Below are 16941 nucleotides of genomic sequence, written 5' to 3' on the forward strand. Positions count from 1 at the left end.
AACCCTGCAGCAGGACCATTACCTCAGCCTTTGGGCAAGAAGAACAGGAGGAGCACTGCCAGAGCCCAGCAAAATGTCTGCACAAACGGTTTGAAACCGACTTCATGAGGATGGTCTGAGTGCCAGACGTCCATAGATGGGGGTTGTGCTCACAGCCCAACACCGTGCAAGACACTTGGCATTTGCCATAGAACACCAGGATTGGCAAATTCACCACTGGCACCCTGTGCTCTTCACAGATGAAAGCAGGTTCACACTGAGCACATGGAGGCCACACACACTACTGAGCATTATTTCCTTGTCTTGAGGCATTTCAACTGAAGTTGAATCAGTCTGTAATTTGATTTTCCACTTTGATTTTGAGTATCCTTCCAAATCCAGACCTCCATGGGATATTAATTTTGATTTACATTGATCATTTTTATGTTTTCTTGATCTCAACGCGTGCCACTATGTAATGAATAGAGATTTGTAGCTGCGATATTTCATTCAGTGATATCTACGATATGATATCTTAGTGTTCCCTTTGTTTTTTTGAGCAGTGTATATATATATATTTTTCTCTTTTTCTTTTAATATTCTGTGGCTGACATAAATTTACATAGTTAATTGTATATTCTTATATTGAAATGAACATTTACCTTCTTTCTGGTGCTTGCATTCTACAAGTCCTGACATACTGCATTTGCTGTAGATAGAAAAATTCAGGATTTTGTAAGTATGTGAGTAGGTAGAGATACTTTAGAAGATGTAAGGTATACAGTACATATAAGTTTCTATATATTATATTTCCACAGTAATATAGTCCTTTTTTTATGAACTGTCAGCCGGATCACTTACCAGGTCTTACAGTTCTCAGTGGTAGGTACATCTTGTCCAACTTTGTAGTGATTTTCTTCATCATCATAGCAGCCACACTGAGCCACACACTTCATGTTTTCCTCATCGAAGAATGGTTTAGCTTCCGAACAACTTGGGTAACATCCTTATCAGTTACGAGAAAGTAAAAGTGGTGTTAGCTTACCAAAAATGGAGATCAGGTACACACCATTTTCATCATGTGATAACGCTGGACATTATCATATTATAAGATTATAGTTGATAGTAGATTATAGTTGAAATATGAAATGTTCTCTTACCTTCTAAACCAGATAGATCATGCACACATCTTCCACTTGGGTTCCTACAGGTCTTCATGCATGGAGCGCCACAAGGTTTGTAGTGCCACTCACACTCTCCTTCAGGGTTGTAATAATCGCAGAAAAGAGCTAGAGAACAAAGCAAAAATCTTGGTTTACATATAGATAAGCACATAACTAAACAAATATTTATAAACAAATGATAATAAATTCTATGGAAACTTACGACCCTGAAAGTGACTAAATAGAACATGACATTGTGCATAATTATACTACTCACGACAGATGTTGGGGGATCTCCAGCTAACACAGATTCCAAATTCTCCACATGCCTGGGCGTAAGCTGCCACCGCTGTACAGAAACACTCACAGTCTCCACCAGTATCACAAGCGCATGAATCTGTGACACAGGCGTCATAGTACTTAGAGGGGTCAATCTGAAAAAATAATAATAAATTTTTTTTTTAATTGATCAGGACAGTGAAACATTTATGTAAATTCTAGTATTCTCTAATTTATAATTTGCTCATGAGTGTTTTATGTTTATTTCTACACCCTCATTGTGACTTTTTTAAGCTTCTGTTGATTTGAAGAAGTAATACACAACTGATAAATGTTCCCCCAACTCTGTGCATGGTGATTAAATTTAAGAATGGGAATAAACCTCTGCCAGAGCCCTCTTTATGCAGCTTCTCTGCCAAGGGAGATCCAGAGAGTCCTGAAACCCATTTGAACCAATGCAACCAAAATCTTCTTATGATTTTTTTTCTTCAGGTATCTAGAACCAGCCTAAATGATATGGGTATCCATGAAGTTATGATTGACGTTGGGATGATCTTTTACTTAAATGCATGTACTTTTGGCTAAAAGGCATTTTTTCACTAGGGTTTTAATGAAAATTTGACAATCTTAAATCTCTAAAGCGCAGAGTATTATAATGAGTTTGTTCTGATAGCAAGTTATGTATCACTGTATTCTCTTCTCAAGAATTTTCAAAATTCAACTTTGAGTTAGATAAATACTAAATTTCAACTTAAGCTAGGACATCTATGGAGTAGAGTTTGCCAACATTATACAAAGTAAATCACGATATGGAATAGAAATGGAAAATATCTCCATACAGAAGTAAATTAAGAAAGAAAAAAGTAATTGAAATACTATAGAGCTCCTACCTGAGCATGGCAGGCAGAAAAGGCTTTACTGTTGATGATACTACATTGTTTCAGTGACCAGGATTTCCTGTAGGGGTTGGCACTGCAGGCATCTTTGGGTACAATGGCATCAGGGCATGTTTGTGACATCTTCCAGCTGTTTCCGAACTCTGTAACATCTCCAACCACAGACAGACTTCTTGTGGTGAAGTCATTGTTTCCATCTCCATCGTAGTTTCCACACAGACCACAAACTTTACCCTGTAATATTGATTTATACAATTTATTAAGGTTTAAACCATTGACGTTGACATTCTACAACTCGGTCTATGTTGTTCTTCATATGAAGAAAAGAAAAAAGAAACAATTGAAGCATAATGATGCACAGAAAAGTTTTACCTCAAAGTCTTTACTGAGCTTGATGAAAATGCTGGTCCTTCTGTCCCACATGAGTATGAGACCATTATCAGCTTCAATGACCAAGTAAATACCCATATTCCTGACTTTGTATGGAGCGACTTTTCCGATTCCTCGTTCTACCACTTCAATGTGCGCCTCAGTAAGAATTAACTCAAAGGTCTGCAAATGGAAAATTAATTTCTAGTTCATGACAATCTATGCAAAGAACCCTTTCGCTAAAGAAGATGTCACATGACAGTCCCAACAACCCTTTTGCTTAAGATGGCAATCAACTGATCACACAGATCTACATCTTGGAAACCTTAGAGACCATCTGGTTTTGCCAGTTCAGGATGACAGTATTGTAAGAATGATCATTCATAAATTTTATTGATGGGCCATGTTCAGGCTGTGGGAGATTCTACGTACATAGGAAACCCACGTATGTGGACCATCTGTATGAAATCTTTAGGTCTGGGTAATAGTTCTTAACATAGCTCAAGATTTTGCCTTAAAAACAATTTCTTACCCCCAGGAAGACTTTAATGCTTTTAGAACAAGTGGTTCCAGTGCTTCCGCATGGGATGTTCTCAGTGATGACTCTGAAGCTGTTGCTGCTTCCGTCTTTGCCACAGTGATCCTAAAATTCCCAGAATAGATATCTATATTAAGCAAATTAATGAGCACGAACATATAGGCTCAAGTCATATAGTGTATTTTACCTGGGCAAGTGTATATTCACAGCCTCCATTAAAGCTGTAGCGTTTTCCATCAAAGGTAATGTAATGTCCATCACCATACACAGCACAGGTACCCAGACAGGGGTCATTGGTACATTCCCACATACGGTCTTTGCAGGTACTAATAACATATAGAGAAAAATTAGAAATGACAATTTCCACATACTTTTAGGTATTAAGGATTGGTAAGGTTGGTTTATTCTTGACCAGAAATGAATTTTCTTACCAAGTATTGCATTTCATCTTAATCTTCTCGCCAGGTTGATATGTGGCATCATTGTGAATACATGGGCACTCTTCTTCATTGATGCACCTGCCTTTGCCATCTGAGACCAGTCCTGCAGGGCACACACAGCCGGATACACATTTTGCACTGTACTGTAAAATATAATTAAAAAAACATGTTTAATTAACATAGCAGATCTAATATGGATGAAGCACCCATCTCCAATAATCTAGTACACATAACTTGTAATATGTTTCAATGAAGGCACCTAAATGACTTTCAAGCATTTAACAAATCCTCCATCATCTTGACTTAGTTAGTGCCATAATCTCACTGCTTTAGCCTCTAACATAAAAGAATTCTTGATATTCTTTAGACAGCATGGATGCCTCCTTTCCATCATACCACTCATACATTGAATTCAATAATAAACCAGTATGCAGTTAGCTATAAAGCTCCCTCTAGTGGTGACTGCATGCAGAGAGAACATTATAAATTAGCTTTTTGCCTATACAGGCCAATTAAGGAGCAGTATCAGAAAGCTGGCATTCTCATTAATGTGTTATGTTAAAATAAAAGTGGATTATTTCCTCATTAGAAATGTTATAGAGTCAGCATGTTGTATATTTATTTTTTCTCTGCATCTCATCTGTCAGAAATACTCACACAAGCCATATCCAAGGTCTGACAACTCTTCTGGCATTCCGCACCCTTGGTCCCCACTGAAGCATTCTTACAATCAAAATAAACCATAGGAGCAGTGCAAGCTGAAAACATAAGGTACGAAACATAAGATAAGTATCCCAATAGGATAAAAATGTGAAATAAATCAGAACGATAATGAGAAATACTATGGCAAAATAAGGAACTTCATGAGAATAATCCAACAGCGGTAGAGCGTAATGGTAAAATTGGGGTGCCTGAAAGCATTTATGTTTTGGCCATTGTATGGATATACAAGGCTATGGCAGAAAATCTATCAAGTTGATTGATTATAATCGATATTTCATTCACCAGTATAAAAGAGTACTGAAGTTCACTAGCACATGCCTCTTAATACACTTGGCATATTTTGGACTAACCTAAGGTCTGAAAATGTATTATATAAAAACTATTCGAAAGTGTAGATTTGTGTAAAAATTTGCACAATTTTCTGATTTCAGTACTATTAAATCTTTTGAAAAAGTGGAGACCAATCACTTCCTGTTAACTCTCGATATTGTAAAAATTTCACTTTTTTAAGGGTGCTATCACATTTCATTGTGTGTCCCCATCGGGACGTATGTCCAAAATCTCCCGCAAAACAGGATTCTGACTCATGCGCAGATGGGACCATAGACTGTAATGATGACGACAGAGCGAACGTAAGCTATGATATGTATCATTTTTGGGTGTGTACGCCTACAGGAGGCGGATACACAGATGTATTAGACTGCGTTTGAGTGTCCACCTCCTGTAGGCGTACACAAAATGATGCAGAGATCTTAAAAAAATCACAATGTATGATTCATCTAACATTATAAGGGAAATTTCCCATGTCCCAGGTGCAGGATAGTATAGTTATAACTATAAGGAGGTTGAAAAACTAATGTTCTTACTTGGTTCAACTGTTCCAATACAGGTGAGTTTTCCCAGATTGCAAGTGCTGTAAATGAGAGAATATTAAAATCATATTTTTATAAATGCAGTAGTTGTATTATAATCGGTGTAAAATGCTCATCTGTATGGTCATGCACACTCACCACATCACCCCATTGTCGTGGACAACTTCTCCTGAAGGTACAGCGGAACCTTTAAAGTAACATGGGCAAGCTTCGGCAGGAACACATTTGCCGCTGTCATCCATGTAGAAATCTTTGGCGCAAGTGCAGCCATCCACAGGGGTAAATTTGATGCTACAGGTGACATCAGGCTCACTCAGGGATCGGCAGGTGTGCTGGCAAGTACTGGTAGAGTAGGTGTAGCTCAATGTTTTGGGGCAGTTGTTCATGTATTTACCTGTGTATGAAAAGAGTTATTAAAAATGGATAATATATATGAAAATTCAATTCTATATATTATTAAAGGAAGTTAAGGTTACTGTGAATCAATCAGTTTCAAAAAAGTTTATGTAAGATATTTTTTATGAAAAGAGTCAGTTTTTTTCCAAAAACTTTGTAAGTTGTATATGGTACTGCAGATGAACACTCAACACATTAATGGGACATAGCTCTTTGAGCCCCAGATGAAGTAGAATCAAAACGCGCATCGGGGTCTGTGGAGGAGGACTATGTGATGACACATTCTATTGTTATTTTGGGGGGTATGTGTGACTATATTGTATCTTATTTTTTCACTATTGGTTTTATTTTTGTGCATTTTATTGCACCACATCTTGATATATCTAAAGCCCCCGTCACACATAGTCAGATCTTCCCAATGACGCAACAACGATCTGGCGACCCATAGCGTCCTTTGTAACGATGTCACGCCATGTGTCTTGCTTCTGAGTCGCCGATGAGGTCGTTGGTAAAAGGTGTCAAACATACCGATGCATGCTACCCAGCGGGACCTCAACGATAAAAAAAATGTCCAGGACATTCCGACATGACCAGCGATCTCACAGCAGGGGCCTGGTCACTGCTACCTGTCAAACATAGCGAAATCGCTGCTTGTGACTCAGCAGCGATCTCGCTAGCGATCTCGCTGTGTGTGACGGGGGCTTAACTCACAGAATTGCATGGTAATCTAATTTCTGTATCTATAAGTACCTATACATGCCTGTTATGATTACTCCTTGTTAGCATTTTGTCATCTGATGGCTACCCTTTGCATTGTAATGATTCTTTGTCTCTCATCGGCCTCGCCTTGCATTCATTGTTCCTTGTTTTTACTATTATCTTTTATTTTTACTGTGTAGTTGTGCATCTCAATCAAATATTTATTGCGTTTATATACATTTATCTGATGTGCTATTAAATTGGATGAACACTAATATGATATGTTAATGGAACTTAGCTATCTTATGGGAAAAAAGTAGTGCAAAGTGTAAAAAATGGAGTCTGGTTCTTTTGAGAATTGGTACATGAAGCCATTAATCTCTTTGGATCTATAAGCATATGCATTATATTTATTTCTCAATGACTTACTGCAGACATCACTTCTCCATTCGGTCAATATGATTCCTTTGATCGCACAGGCGTGGACGTAGGATGACAGGGATGCACACATGCAATCTTCACTTTTCTCACAGTTGCAGGTGTCAAACAAACAATTCTGAGAAAAACAAAAACCATAGTTATCGATTATTGTAAAATATATATATATATATATATATATATATATATATATATATATATATTCTTTTTTTTTAATGACCTCCTCTTAAATGAACAAGAATTCATTTTTCCACTTGTCATGGGTCCAAATTGTATAACCATACCTGGTAGTAAACCTTAGGATTGATAGTAGCATGGCAGGCAGCAAATGGACCAGATGGATCGGATATAAAACTGCACCAATGCTGGGCATATTGCTCTGTGATATATGAGAATAGCAAATATAATACAATATATTCATTAGTTCAAAATTCAACTCTAACCACAGTTTCCTTATCGGCAACTTAACTGATGCCAATCTTACCATTTTCTACACTCAGAGAGCAAGGATCTCCATAGACGTTCTTAACATTTGCACAGTCTGCTTGGGTCTTCCATGTGTTGGCAAAGGATGCAGCTGTGCCTTCAATGACACCATTGATGGTCTGGAAGTCGTCTGACTGCTTGTCATTGAAGTTTCCACAGAGACCTAAGAAGATGAACATGTGTAAGAAGAATGTCCTCCAAAATGCGATTGCAAAGGTAAGATCATTAAAGGAAAGTCAAACCTACCGCATGTCTGACCCTTGTATGATGGGTTCAATTCCACATAAACCTGCATAAATGGAGTCATCTGAGCCACGACTTGTACTCCTAGGTTTGTCTCAACAATTATGTAGAACGATGAAGGTCTGAAGATGGTTATATTGGCTGAAATAAAAGGTGGTACAGTTTAAAAAACTTTGCAGATGAAATGACCACGACAATCACCAAATAATTTCAATGTGATAACCTACCTGCAGATACCGGCAGCTGAGTATAGACGCTGTTTATAAAGACGCTACCACAAGGCTTGATTACAATGATCTGTTTGGGTAAGAAGTTAGGAGATTGGTGATTGTGCGAAAGAACATGGAAATAGGCATTATGCTGGATTCTGGGAAACTCAGCTTGACGGTTACTTACTGTTTCTCCTCCATTAATGATAAGAGTAGCACTCTTAAGGCAAGTCTCACTTTCAGTCAAACCGCATTTACGCAGCTCTGTCAATATAGTAAAAGAATTTCCATTGCAGTCCTGCATGGAGAAAATTGATATTTAATGTTACAGAACATAATGATGCTATTGTGCTGCATGATACACTAGATCTCTCATGATAGATAGATAGATAGATAAATAGATAGATAGATAGATAGATAGATAGGATGTATTAACAGTATGTATGTATATATGATTTACATATTATTATATGTATTTACATATCATAATTGTGTTGCTCTTAGACAAACTAGTTGCGGATTGCCTTGCCTCACCTTACTCATCACGTAGTTACAGTCTCCATGTATGTTGTAATGACTTTGATCATAAGTTGTAATATGCGATCCTCCATCAATAGAGCAGGTTGCAGAGCAAGGCAAGTTATTGCAATTCCACTTTCCTCTTGCGCACAAACTGCACAAAATATAAGCAACCCAGTGTCACACAGATGCAAAATAATAGACAACACGTCTAAAATACATATATAAGGGCCTGTCCTGGTGGGTTTTTGAACAAAAGGTATTATTTAATGGCTATGCATGCCACTATTTTTTTCATTGTTCATTTTCTTCCTGAATTCAAAGTTAAGCAACTTTCCAAATTTCTGCTGCAACAGTCTGTAAGTCCTTTTCGTAGCTAAATATTTAACAAAAATGTTACAAATCTGTCAAAGCCTCTGGTTCTGATGGGTCTCTATATTTTCTCTCCCTTCCCTACTCTCAGTGTTATACATAGCAGCAGGCTGTACACAGATCTCTTCAGTGTGGAAAGGGGAGAAACAATGTACAGTCTCAGAGAGGAAAGAGAAAATAGTTTGACAGCGAGTGACCAACGATCAGCAATGCTGGGAGCTGGTTTCCAATGTAAACAGCGGGTATCGAAGAGCCACGCGGCTCTTAGATACCCGCTGTTTACCTTGGATGCCAGCTTGCTCGCTGGTCCTGATCGCTAGTGGGTCTGTCTATGTGACAGCTCACCAGCGATCAGCTAACTATGTCCCAGCGATCCCATCCACGTTGGATCGTTGGTGGGATCGCTGGGACATTGATGCTTGTAACGGGGCCTTTAGAATTTTTTTTTATTAAATAACGTTTGGTGGTTTGGTTTCTTTCTTCCAAAATGTACAGAGAGGTAATGTAAAGCTGACAATTTTCAAGAACCAGTTCTTATCTGTCTAAGCCAAAGTCAACACTCAAAAGATTAGAGCCAAGTAGTGAACAATGCATATCAGGGTGGCGATGTCTTACAAGCCCTCAATGTCATATTACTTATCTATCAATCAAAGAGGAGAGTTTGCACTTAATCACTTATTATTTGATTGAAGAGTGTTGTTATTAATCCGAATGCAGGCTAATATTATGAATCATTTCAATCCAAGTGTCTAATTATCATATTCAGATGACGGAACTGGTGCACATTATTTTTTGTTATTAAGCCATATTATATACTCACCAAGTGCTGCAGGTTGTGCTGTACGATGTTCCGGCAGCAAAACTGTTACTGTTGAATGTACATGCACATTGTTCAAGTGGGACACAACCGGAGTTGTTGATGTCATCAAATATGGTACCTACAACAAACAGAAAAATAAGGTGATTTTTCCCAAGAGGAGTGCATTTTCTTTCCAAACAGGGTTCTGTGGAACCAATTAGGGTTCATTGGAATATATTAAGGGGTTTCTCAAATGACTGCAACCTTAAATATGAGAGATGAGGGAATATATTCAAGTGGAATTGAATATTTTAAAAATTCGTATTCGTCAAAATGCTGATTTTTTTTTGTAATTTACTTCCGCCGTAAATGTCCATAAAAGGTAAAAATGTTAAAAAAATTACTTACATTTATCTTACTACTCATCTCTCTAGACTTTCCAATCTTCACAGTTATGCATTTGGTCCTTGAATCATCTTCATATCACTGTAATTGAGTGCTAAAACCATGGGCCTCTTGACACTAAGCCAAGACTTCTGACTCAGATGAGGTTCCAGGATGTTTCCGCGCAAGTCACGGCACAAGTCATAAAGTCATGACATCATGTTCTTACCCGCAGTTGTGTAGAAATGTCCCAAGGCTCATCAGATTCAGAAGTCTTGGCCTACTATGAAGAGCCCCCAAGGTTTCAGTACATGGCGGAGGTGATAAGAACTTACACCAAGGACTATAAAGGGTACAAAAAAAAATTTGGAATTGAGAGTCCTCACTCAGTGGTTGATACCTTTTAATTGCTAACTGAAAAGATGGTAACACATTGCAAGCTTTCAAGATTACTCAGGTCTCTTCATCAGGCTAGACTAATACAAAATCTGAAGAATCACATATTTATGTACAACACAGCACAGAAAGAATGCAATAGATAAGACAAGTGACGTGAAGCTGAGCTATCATTATGGGAGAGGGATAAACATAAATATTGGACCAGTTCATAAATAAGGAGTGAAAGTTTTATTGTCCTCTGATTGGGGTCTGGTTCTGTGTTGTGATGCCCCCACAATTAGAGGACAATAAAACTTTCACTCCTTATCTATGAACTGTTCAAATATTTATGGACAAAACTGTTTATCACTCTCCCATAATGATAGTTCAGCTTCACGTCATTTGTCTCCTCTATTGCATTATTTCTTTCTGTGCTGTGTTGTAAATAAATATGTGATTCTTCAGATTTTGTATTAGTTTATATACCTGATGAAGAGACCTGAGTAATCTCGAAAGCTTGCAATTTGTTACCATCTTTTCAGTTAGCCATTAAAAGGTATCAGCCACTGATGACTTTCAATTTCAAATATTTTTCTGTCTACTGGCTAACATGGTACAAAGATATACATCTTTCCTGTATAAAGGGTACAGTGAGAAGTTTAGGGGACAGGAGAGGTCAGCGGTAAGGTGAGTGTAAGTATTTTGTCTTATTTTCTACATCTTAGATTTATTATTATGCATAATAAGAGAAATTCAATTTGCAGGTAATAACTTTGCTGCAAATTTTCTAGGAAAATCTGTGTGAATTTGAATTTTGCACGTTCCACTCAGTTCTAATGGTGTCGTTTTAGGACTAGGCATGAAATACTTGCATTGATTTGATAGGAAAGCATCCTTTGCTTACATCATAAAAGATTTGTAGCTACTTTATTTTACCTTGTCCTTTATAATATACCAAATACATACCTGGGGGGCAGAAGCAGCCTTCTAAGCAGTGATTTTCACATAAAGTACTTCTCTCTGGGTTGGTGCAAGTGTCTGCACATGGAGATCCACATTCCTGGTACTGCATGTTGTATGGACATGATTTAGCTGAAATGAATAAAAGTGTTATATTAGGGCCGGTGACAATGATAAAGTCCCTTGTACCTAATGAGCAAGGTCAGAGCATCCACAACTGTGACCTTTATTACCTTTGTTTCTTGCATACATTGTACAAAATACTTGTATCTGTACAAACACAACTGCAGAAGACACTTACGGCACAGATCTTCATTTCTCCAGTTCTTTGGTTCACCTCCAGCATGAGCACATTGCCTGGAGTACTCAGCAAAAGTGTCACACAAGCAAAGAGCAACAGTATTGCTATCACAACCGCACAGGTCTTGCACGCAAGCTTCAATGTATTGATTGACAGCCACCAATGAATGACATTTTGAGAATTCTCGACCCAGAAGAATCGACTCGCAGATGTTCTCCTATAATGAACAAAAAGAGGATCTTTAAGACTTCTAAAAACTTAATGTGACTGAATTGTCTCCAAAAAACATTTATGTTGTTGCACAAGCTCCAAATATATAATATAAAGCTGGTCTTACTCTTAAATTATTTGCTCATTTATGGTGGAAGAAAATCCACGATATCACCTATGAAAGGAGAAAACTGTAGACTTTCATTGTAGCTAATACAAATGGTCCTAAGAATGAACATCCCTCTATGATGCTTATAAAGACAGAGCATCTATAGATTTTCTTTCATACTTTTAGCACTAGATGAGTTGCTTTAACACAAAAGCCATGGCTATGATCTTCTACTTACATAATCAGTACAATTGCTCTTGGCTGTAGGAAGCACATCTTGGCACTGTTCTGTGGGTCCATCCAACTTCTGGAGATTTCCAAACTGGGATTCTGTGATTTGCACGCCTAGAGACATAATTTATTATAAGATGAATCCAAACTTGCCATGTGTAAGATAAGAATTGTTTAATGCACGGTAGACTCTGGATCAGTTGCACAAAGTAATATTGATGTGTGAGAGTAATCTACATTCATTAAAGGTTTTTTTTGTCTTAAACTGCAAGTTTGAAGTCATTCTATGTTTCTTCAGTCTTGTGCATCCTCCCGTCGTGTGCACTACGCGCTGTGAGGATTCTCCGGTGTCAGCGCCGGGAAGAGTTTTTATGTTACCTCAAGTATGCGTTATGCATACTCCCGCCACATTCCAACTAGACTGTTTCCAACCTCGCTGAATAAAGTGGTATTGAGCGAGACTGTGCACATCTAGTCAGAATGTGGCCAGGAGTATGCATATCGCATAGTTGTAGTCACATAACAACCACTGCCAGCACCAGAAAGCTCTCACAGCGAGCAGGGCACTTGAAGTGATGATTCATAAGTCTACATTAACATAAAGCGACTGCACACTTGTAGTTCAAGACCAGACAACCCCTTTAAAATATTACTTGAAAAATAATGTATATTACAAGTATGTTATAATAGAAAGCATAAAATCTAACCATTGGAAATGAACTCATTGTAGATAGAGATGCCATTGAAATCCCCACACAACCCACAGGTCTGGTTGGCGTACTTTTGATCCAGTTCCAGCTGCACAAAAAGGTAAAAGTAAAAGATCTTGTTAAGCACAAACTACTAGAGGTCAAGATAAATCCTTCTACATCTTTCCACCTTCTACAATAGTGGAGATATGTCAATTTGTCAATTTGATGTTCTTACCAGTAGACTATCATCATCGTTCCACATGAAGACCAGACCAAGCTTGGAGGTCACTGAGAGATATACACCGTGTTTCTCAATCTGAATGCCAGAACCAGTGAAAGGCAGCTGGACTCTGTATAAGAACAGGAGATCAGCAGTTAATACAAAACATGACACTCGCATTATTTCTAATTTTGTATTAGCACACTAGAATAATAAGGCCACTCACTCTTGTCCATTTACTGAGACGGTATTGTGATTGAGCTGCACTGCAAGTCCATCAATTTTCATGGTGATCTTGTCAACGACTGGAGTGTTGTCCACAACGGCACGACGGATTTGGATATTGAAGTCCTCATATGTACTATGACAGTGAGATGCATAGACATAGTTACAAGTACCGGGGAAGTAGAATATGTCTCCATCAAAGTTCTTGAAATGGAAGTTCCCCCAGGTGCTGCAAACTCTGTTATTGTGATCTGTGTTGATAGCTGCAAGTAAAAAGATTAACGTAACTATGATTGCAGGTAACATATTTATACCAGCAAGTAAAATAATAGAAAACATTGAATAAATGATGCACCAGTTCAGCATGAGCACCAATGACATACTGATAACTTACATAATAGTAGGAGGGATATACTGTATTTAGAGGAAGCAGTGAATAAATTGGGCACCCCTTATGAATCTTGGTCATACCAAGATGGAAGAAGTTGGGGCTTAGTTGCCCTCCTCAACCATTTCCATAACCCTTGTTTTGTGTCTGTAGGGAAGAGTCCTTTATAGATTTCCTTCACAGGCACTCAAAACTCAACATTAATGGAAATGGGGACTACCTTGACTCTGCCCTATCGCCCAAGGGTCCCCATAGCACTCGCCTTTATGATTTATATGACTTTGAATAGTAAATGTACAATGAGAGTTTACCAAATTACTAGCATACTTGTAGAATATTAATGTAAGCTCATTGACTTACCTCTCACTACAGTGTTTGAAGCCACTGGGATCACTGATACTCTTGGAGGTCCAGTTAATAAAACTACAAATAATTAGAGAGGATGTTAGGAGAGCAATTTATAATGTTTGGTGTCAATATCATTGTATCATTGATGGTTTACATATATCTTCCAGTAGCTATTCTAACATGTTGGCATAGTATACTATTTTGTAACTATTAGCTTGACAAATATAATAAAAGTTTATGACATCGATATCTAACACTTACTGGCTGGCTGTTGGTGCTCTTGATTTTGCTGTCTTTGCATTGTCTCTTCAATGGTGTAGTCAATTGTCTCATCAACATTGTAGTCTCCATATTCTTGAGCTAGGAAAAATTAAAATAAAGATACATTTAACAAAATGACATTTTAAAAAGGAAGACATATTGCAGATTTATTGTGTAGAACCGATTAAAGTTAACCATAAAAATCAGATATCAAGTTTATTACGGTTTATAGCTTATTACAACTACATGTATTAATAAATGTAAGACAAAATATTTGTTACTTTACTAGCTGGTATATTAAAGTAGATTTTCTTTTCTATCTTGCATTAAAAGAACAAAAAATCAGTTGAGATTTTAGTGTACTACTGTGAAGCATGCCTATCTTAGATTCATCAAATTTGAGAATAGGGAGAAAAAAGGAAAAAGTATAATTTCCTATTTCCCTTCTTGCATCTATATTTCTCTCCAGTGGTAGAGGTTAGTATTACCCACTTTTAAAGATCTATAATATATTCCTGTAAATTTCAACATATGCAAACAAATATTTGACTAGTCTTAAATAACATCTTTTAGAGTGAACATGATGGTGTCTAACCATGCAACTATAAGGGTAGGTTCACACTTAAACTCCGTCAAGCACTTTATCTAGGTGTTGGTCAGAATCCCTGACATATTGTATTTCAACCGAAACTCAAGCGAAGATCCAACTGTGCCTTTCACCTACATAGCCCCAACAGTGCTTTTTACCTATGTAGCCCCAACTGTGCCATTCACCTACACATAGCCCCAACTGTGCCTTTCACCTACATAGTCCCAACAGTGTCTTTCACCTACATAACCTCAACAGTGCTTTTTACCTACATAACCCCATCTGTGCCATCACCTTACATAAGCCCATCTGGGCCATTCACCTACATAGCCCCAACTGTGCTTTTTACCTACATAGACCCAACTGTGCCATTCACCTACATAGCCCCAACTGTGCCATTATCTTACATAACCCCAACTTGGCAATTCACCTACATAGCCCCAGCTGTGCCATTATCTTACATAACCCCAACTTGGCCATTTGCCTACATAGTCCCGAATGTGCCATTACCTTACATAACCCTAATTGGGCCATTCACCTACATAGTTGGTAGGTCCCAACTGTGCCATTCACTTAGATGAAGCTGACAAAGCCTCCATCCAGGATGGAGGCCATATAGTGACTCTGTCTGCTTTATTTGATTAAATGGCTCCACTGGAGCAATGTCAAGTTTTGGGGGGGATTCCAACAGAATTATTAACATAGTGTTAGAATGCACAGTATGTGTGAAACTAACCTAAGTGAACAAGAACCTGTTATAAATATTAGACATTCAAAAATTGTATTTTGCCAAATAAAGATGTCACAAGAGAAAACTTAAAGCAATATGAGTGGCTCAGAAGTAAAACCAATCTGCAATCTGCTTACAATCTCATTGTTATCTAAACCAGGGTTCACCAACTCCGGTCCTCAAGGCCCACCAACAGGTCATGTTTTCAGGATTTCCCTTGTATTGTACAGGTGATGCAATTATCACCTGGGCAATACTAAGGAAATCCTGAAAACATAACCTGTTGGTGGGCCTTGAGGACCGGAGTTGGGGAACCCTGATCTAAACAGTTTGAAGATCAAATCTGAACACGTTTAGGTTTTCTGATTTTCTCATTTTCTCTTGCCCAAAAGATGTTGAAAAAACCCTCAATATTACACATGTTCTCCTATAGCCCATGCCTAGATATGCTGGGATGTAATCATACACCTGTTTTCGGAGCTCCTGCTGATTGGAAATAAGATACACTGTCACTGAGATTTCAGCCTATTTGAGACACTTGGTATTTTCATTGTTTTAAACATGCAGATAAACCGTTTAATAATGGCTTATTATTCAATAGTATGGCTTGATTTTCTAAATGAATTCTTTATTAATATTAGAATGTTTATTTCTCCTGTCCTTTGCTATATACAATCTTACAGGGTCGGTCCATGAACTGTACACACAAGAATTAAGATTTTAACATTTTATAACATGCAATTTATTATAATTCTACACAGATTTGCTGGAAAAACCTAAAAATATCCCATTGGAGCTATAGTCACAATGTTTAAATGATACAATAGTTGAACAATACATAGAGATGGGTCATGTACGGTTACAAATCGGGGCAAAATAATAATAAATGATAAAAAATAGAATAGCAGAATCTACAGTTAATGCTTCTTATGCAATAATAAAATACATATGAGCCAATATTTGACAGCTCTGACAGTTTTATATATAGATATATTGGAACCTGTAGATTTTCCCCTAGTATTTAAAATTTCTTATTATTTTCCATATTGAACAAGATTTATGATCCATAAACTTTAAACTAGAATATGTGAACACATGCAATAAATGATTGGAAAAATGTAATATGTAAAGTTAATGTCTCCAGTTATTAAGAATAATAATTATGTTTCCCTAGAATAAATACTTACCATTCAATGGGCCTAAGATGACCAGTAGGATCCACAGCGGGAGCCTATGGAAGGTTCCCATCTTCTTAGTAGCTGTGGCACTACTGCGGAGGAGAGGCAAGGAACAGGGTGGTCTGTCTGGTGGTGATCTTTATATACACTTGTAAAAGCATCTCAGCTCTGTGCCAGGATTGCTCCACACAGGTAATTAGGGTGGAGCTGTAGTTTTTTCCACTAGTTGCAGGTGCACAAGAGGATGCTGGAATAAGGGGTGGACTGTATACTGTATGTGTGTGTGTTTGGCTATGCCATGCCTCTTTGACATACAT

General features: G+C 37.7%; 1 protein-coding gene across 1 annotated transcript in view; it reads right to left on the bottom strand.

The window, feature by feature from the left end:
• The window catches only part of LOC141058132 (uncharacterized), a 125836-nt gene extending 109122 nt beyond the window's left edge, over positions 1-16714 (bottom strand). The window contains 29 exon segments of the mRNA XM_073554291.1: positions 642-688; positions 841-985; positions 1140-1268; positions 1420-1576; positions 2312-2551; positions 2690-2869; positions 3219-3329; positions 3412-3550; positions 3656-3807; positions 4322-4422; positions 5254-5300; positions 5398-5653; positions 6784-6910; positions 7077-7171; positions 7277-7441; positions 7525-7662; positions 7749-7818; positions 7918-8028; positions 8265-8403; positions 9442-9559; positions 11149-11274; positions 11444-11660; positions 12001-12107; positions 12701-12791; positions 12921-13035; positions 13132-13393; positions 13879-13941; positions 14128-14226; positions 16634-16714. Of these exon segments, the coding sequence (XP_073410392.1) occupies positions 642-688; positions 841-985; positions 1140-1268; positions 1420-1576; positions 2312-2551; positions 2690-2869; positions 3219-3329; positions 3412-3550; positions 3656-3807; positions 4322-4422; positions 5254-5300; positions 5398-5653; positions 6784-6910; positions 7077-7171; positions 7277-7441; positions 7525-7662; positions 7749-7818; positions 7918-8028; positions 8265-8403; positions 9442-9559; positions 11149-11274; positions 11444-11660; positions 12001-12107; positions 12701-12791; positions 12921-13035; positions 13132-13393; positions 13879-13941; positions 14128-14226; positions 16634-16694 (3808 nt within the window). The 5' untranslated portion in view covers positions 16695-16714.
• Between the last annotated feature and the right edge of the window lie 227 nt (positions 16715-16941).

The sequence above is a fragment of the Dendrobates tinctorius genome, unplaced genomic scaffold (assembly GCF_039654945.1).
Source record: "Dendrobates tinctorius isolate UK_male_01 unplaced genomic scaffold, ASM3965494v1 ptg000211l, whole genome shotgun sequence".
NCBI classification, from domain to species: domain Eukaryota; kingdom Metazoa; phylum Chordata; class Amphibia; order Anura; family Dendrobatidae; genus Dendrobates; species Dendrobates tinctorius.